Source organism: Gregarina niphandrodes (assembly GCF_000223845.1).
Source record: "Gregarina niphandrodes unplaced genomic scaffold scaffold00013, whole genome shotgun sequence".
NCBI classification, from domain to species: Eukaryota; Apicomplexa; class Conoidasida; order Eugregarinorida; family Gregarinidae; genus Gregarina; species Gregarina niphandrodes.
The window spans coordinates 186483-190127 of record NW_011645783.1 but is presented as its reverse complement, the minus strand read 5'-3'; the positions used below and the strand labels follow the sequence as shown (position 1 = coordinate 190127).

At 53.3% G+C, this 3645-nt stretch overlaps 1 protein-coding gene across 1 annotated transcript; it reads right to left on the bottom strand.

The window, feature by feature from the left end:
- Positions 1-1951: 1951 nt before the first annotated feature.
- On the bottom strand, positions 1952-2245 carry GNI_075680 (hypothetical protein; the record flags this gene model as incomplete). Its single annotated transcript, XM_011132182.1, has 1 exon — positions 1952-2245. The coding sequence occupies one exon, from the start codon at positions 2243-2245 to the stop codon at positions 1952-1954; it is 294 nt and encodes a 97-aa protein (XP_011130484.1).
- Positions 2246-3645: the final 1400 nt, after the last annotated feature.

Genomic DNA, 3645 nt, shown 5'->3' with positions numbered 1-3645 from the left:
GACTGAAACCTCTGGTTCTGCTGACCAAAAGACAACGTCGCCAGGCGCCTCTGTGAGGAATACGACCGGGGACTTATTCGAACGGTCGGAATAGGGTACTAGAGAGGTGAGGTTGAGAGCTGAGGATTTGGCTTTTGCGGTTGAAGAACGGAGAGCACGTGCAGCAGCAGGCCGAGCTGTAAGGTTTCCTTGTGGGCAGGGCAGGGCAGGGCGGGGCGGGGGTTAAACCAGGCCCTAAGGCAGGGCGAAGACAGACTTGCTGAAGAAGAACGCTACAAGAACAGCGACCATCTAGGAACATCTCCCCAACTTTCGAACCGGTCAAGTACAGCAAATTCTGGTGATCAGTCTTTATCGAAAAAGGAGCAGCACACAAGTAGTCTGCCACCTTTCCACCAAGAACCGTATAGCCTACGACTCTCATCTCGTGTGTCTCACCTCTGTTGACATTCGTCCAACTTCTTTCTACCGAATTCAATCGGAACACTTCCCTGCTGTTGTCTCTGCACCAATTGATTTATCACTCGCCTCGGTTGATCGAGAGGTCGAAGATTTCAGGTGCTGGAGATGTGAGGGTGCAGACACACGTCCATAGGGCATCGGACGGTCTGTGGGTGAGAAATCGAACTGTGTATCATGAAGTATTTCTGGTGGCCCGGAGTTGCTAGGGACATAGAAGATTTCTGCAGGGACTATTTGCCATGGGTCGTGCCACACGCTGCCTGGTAGCGGGAGTAGTCAGTGCTAGGAGGGCAACCACGGTGGCAGAGATGTTTAGGGACTGTTTAATGGTAGAGGCATGATCAACGGCGGCTTCGAGGGCCTGGGTTCCGAGTTACGCAGCCCCAGAAGATCACGGAGGTGTGCGAAAACTACAGCCCCACATGAGTGTGTAAGGACATGAGCGAGCGAGACAACGAACATCTGGGTACGTTCTCAGCCGAAGAGAATCGAACAGAAATCGGGGATCCAGATGGAGGAAAGTCTATTGTAATTTGGAGGATACTGGTTGGTGATTGGGCAAGTAATTTGCCTGGTAAGGTGATATTGAGGTCGCTTTTAATTTCAAAGCTTTGTCCTACTCGGGACAGTACTTTTCTGTTGTGCGAATTATTTCTGTTGTTCTGCACATTAGCACGTCTCTGTAACGGAGGCTCGGCTGGACGCCGTGTTCACGCTTCTGGTAGGGGACCGGAGAGTCGCCCTACCATCGATGTTTGATGTTGGTATCGATTTGGTGGCGAGCAGGTCGGTGATGCTGCCTTTAATGGTTACTCTTATTGGGTTTTCTGAGAGCCAGCGTAGCATGTCGCAGTAGTTTTCGCTTCCGTAGAAGTCGTCGAAGATGACTAGTTCTTGTCCTTCATATCCGTCCCACCGAGGGCCGCTTGGTTTTATGTAGTAGTTTGGGGTTACCGATCTTGCGGTGTAGGATTTGCCGGTTCCAAGCGGTCTCCTATGACGGTCGGCTTGGGTCGGGCGAAGTAACTGGTAGGCGGTGACTGCGCTGTGATGGCGGAACATCCACCTCTGGTTCCTCTTCCCAGAGCGTCGCTGTGCTTAGATGTTGCCACCATCCTTTTTCGTGGGCGCCATCTTCGTGTGGTGTTCCGACTCTTGTTTCTTCTTTTGTGCAGTATTTGATGGTGCTTGGATGTCTTTGCATATTTCAACATGGGTTAGTCACCCATTCCTTTGCGCACGTTTTCGAAGCTTCGCGGGTTTGCGAAGTATAAGAAACCTTGGAAGTGTAAGCGGCCTGTCATCGGACGCATTTCTTGATGGTGTGTATTTATATGTCGCGGGCGCGGGGCATTTTTCAGCGGAGGCATGTTTGCGCGTGTTTGTATGCACACACTTTTTTATAATAGCGGTAACTGTTGGAGTTTAGGTTTATAGGGTTTATAGGGTTTATGGGGTCTTTGTTCAGTCAATCGGAAACCATATGATGTTAGTAGTCGTTCACTGGTTTTAAAACGTTGCTGTAGTTCGCTGTGGTTGTCGACAGAGATGAATATGTCATCTTGACAGGATCATATAAACTCATTGAACGGTGGCTGTCGTAATATGGTTCCCATCGAGTGAGGGAAGTGTTGGTCGCGCCCATCGGCATGCACGCAATAGTTGTCTCGGTGTTTGAAGGCATACGCGCCAACTTGATCAGCTGGAAGTGGTATCGCATGAAAAGCTTTGGTCTATTTTGGCGAGTAGCGGTTGTTGTGCACCCCACGTAATTATCGGCCATGATTGTATGCTAGGAAAGCGTCCATGGTCATCAATATACAGTGGTCGGCAGTGGTGGGTCTTTTACCACTCGCGTCGGTAGTAGTTAGGTTCAGTAGTCAGTTTGCGTTGGTTCAGTAATGGTTCTCGTCAATGACTTTTAGGTCAGGTCGAGGACCCCACCAGTCGCCGTACAGACACACTGTCTGGTTCACTTTCCCCTCATATCCCAGAACAACCCCTTGTTGTACGTTGACATAACCCGCAAAGAACGACACCCGGACAACCCGGACAACCACAGCGCAAACCGCCACCTCTGCGCCTCGGCAGCTCGCCCCCATCGTCGCCGTGGAGCACGGTCGCGATCGACTTCTGCGGACCACCAGCGCCACCGGCATGCGGTACGTCCTGGCCGTCACGGACCAGTTCACCAAATGGGTCGAGCTCACGCCCACCCCGGGCCAGACCGCCTCACGGCGGTGAAGGTCTTCTACGAGCGGATCATTTGCCGCCACGGGTGCCCGCTGCGCGTCCTCACCAACAGCGGACCGCAGTTCCGGTCTGCCCTCGTCGCCCTGCTCTGCCAGCAGCTCGGCATGAAGAATATCTTCTCATCTGCCTACTACCCGCAAGACGACGGGTACGCCGAGCGTCTCATGAGGACGCTCAACAACTCACTCGCAGCCCTCTACAACGGCGACAGAGCCCGGTGGGACTCGTACGTCCCACGGGTCATGTTCGTACGCGTACAACTGCACGCAGCACAGCCCATACGAGTTAACGGCTGGGCGGGACCCCCGCTGGCCCGGCGAACTATCGCCCCCACCGCCCGCCGACGGGTTCCGCGAAAGGGGCGCCCCAAAGTTCCCGGAAGATGGGCAGGAGTTTCGAGATGTGGACGGTGCGGACGTCGTCCCGCGCCCGCCGGACGCGGTATGTCACGCCGCACTGGAGGCGTTCCAGCACAACGGCGGGTCGGACCGTCTTTGTTTTCTACGGGTGGGTACCATCGTTCCGGTTCCGTGTTGCTGGTTACGATGAATTTGTCTGCTAGCAAGCCTGTAGATGATCCTTTTATGGGTACTTCAATTGGGTTCTCCGAAAGCCACCGTAGTATGTCACAATACTTTTCCGTTCCGTAGAAGTCGTCGAAAATTACTAATTCTTGTCTGGTGTCCCGATGCCACCAGGGGCCACTGGGTTTTATGTAGTAGTTGTCGCAGATGGATCGAACTGTGTGGGATTTGCCCATGCCGGATGGTCCCCATAGGACGATGACTTGTGGTTTTGGGCGAGCGAATGTAACTTTTTTTAGTTGTTTTTGGCATGCCGCTATGGCGCCGTGGTGCTTCAGCATCGAGTCAGGTTCTTCCTCCCACAGGGTCGCGATGCTAAGCTTCTGCCACCAGCCTTTTTCTTTCG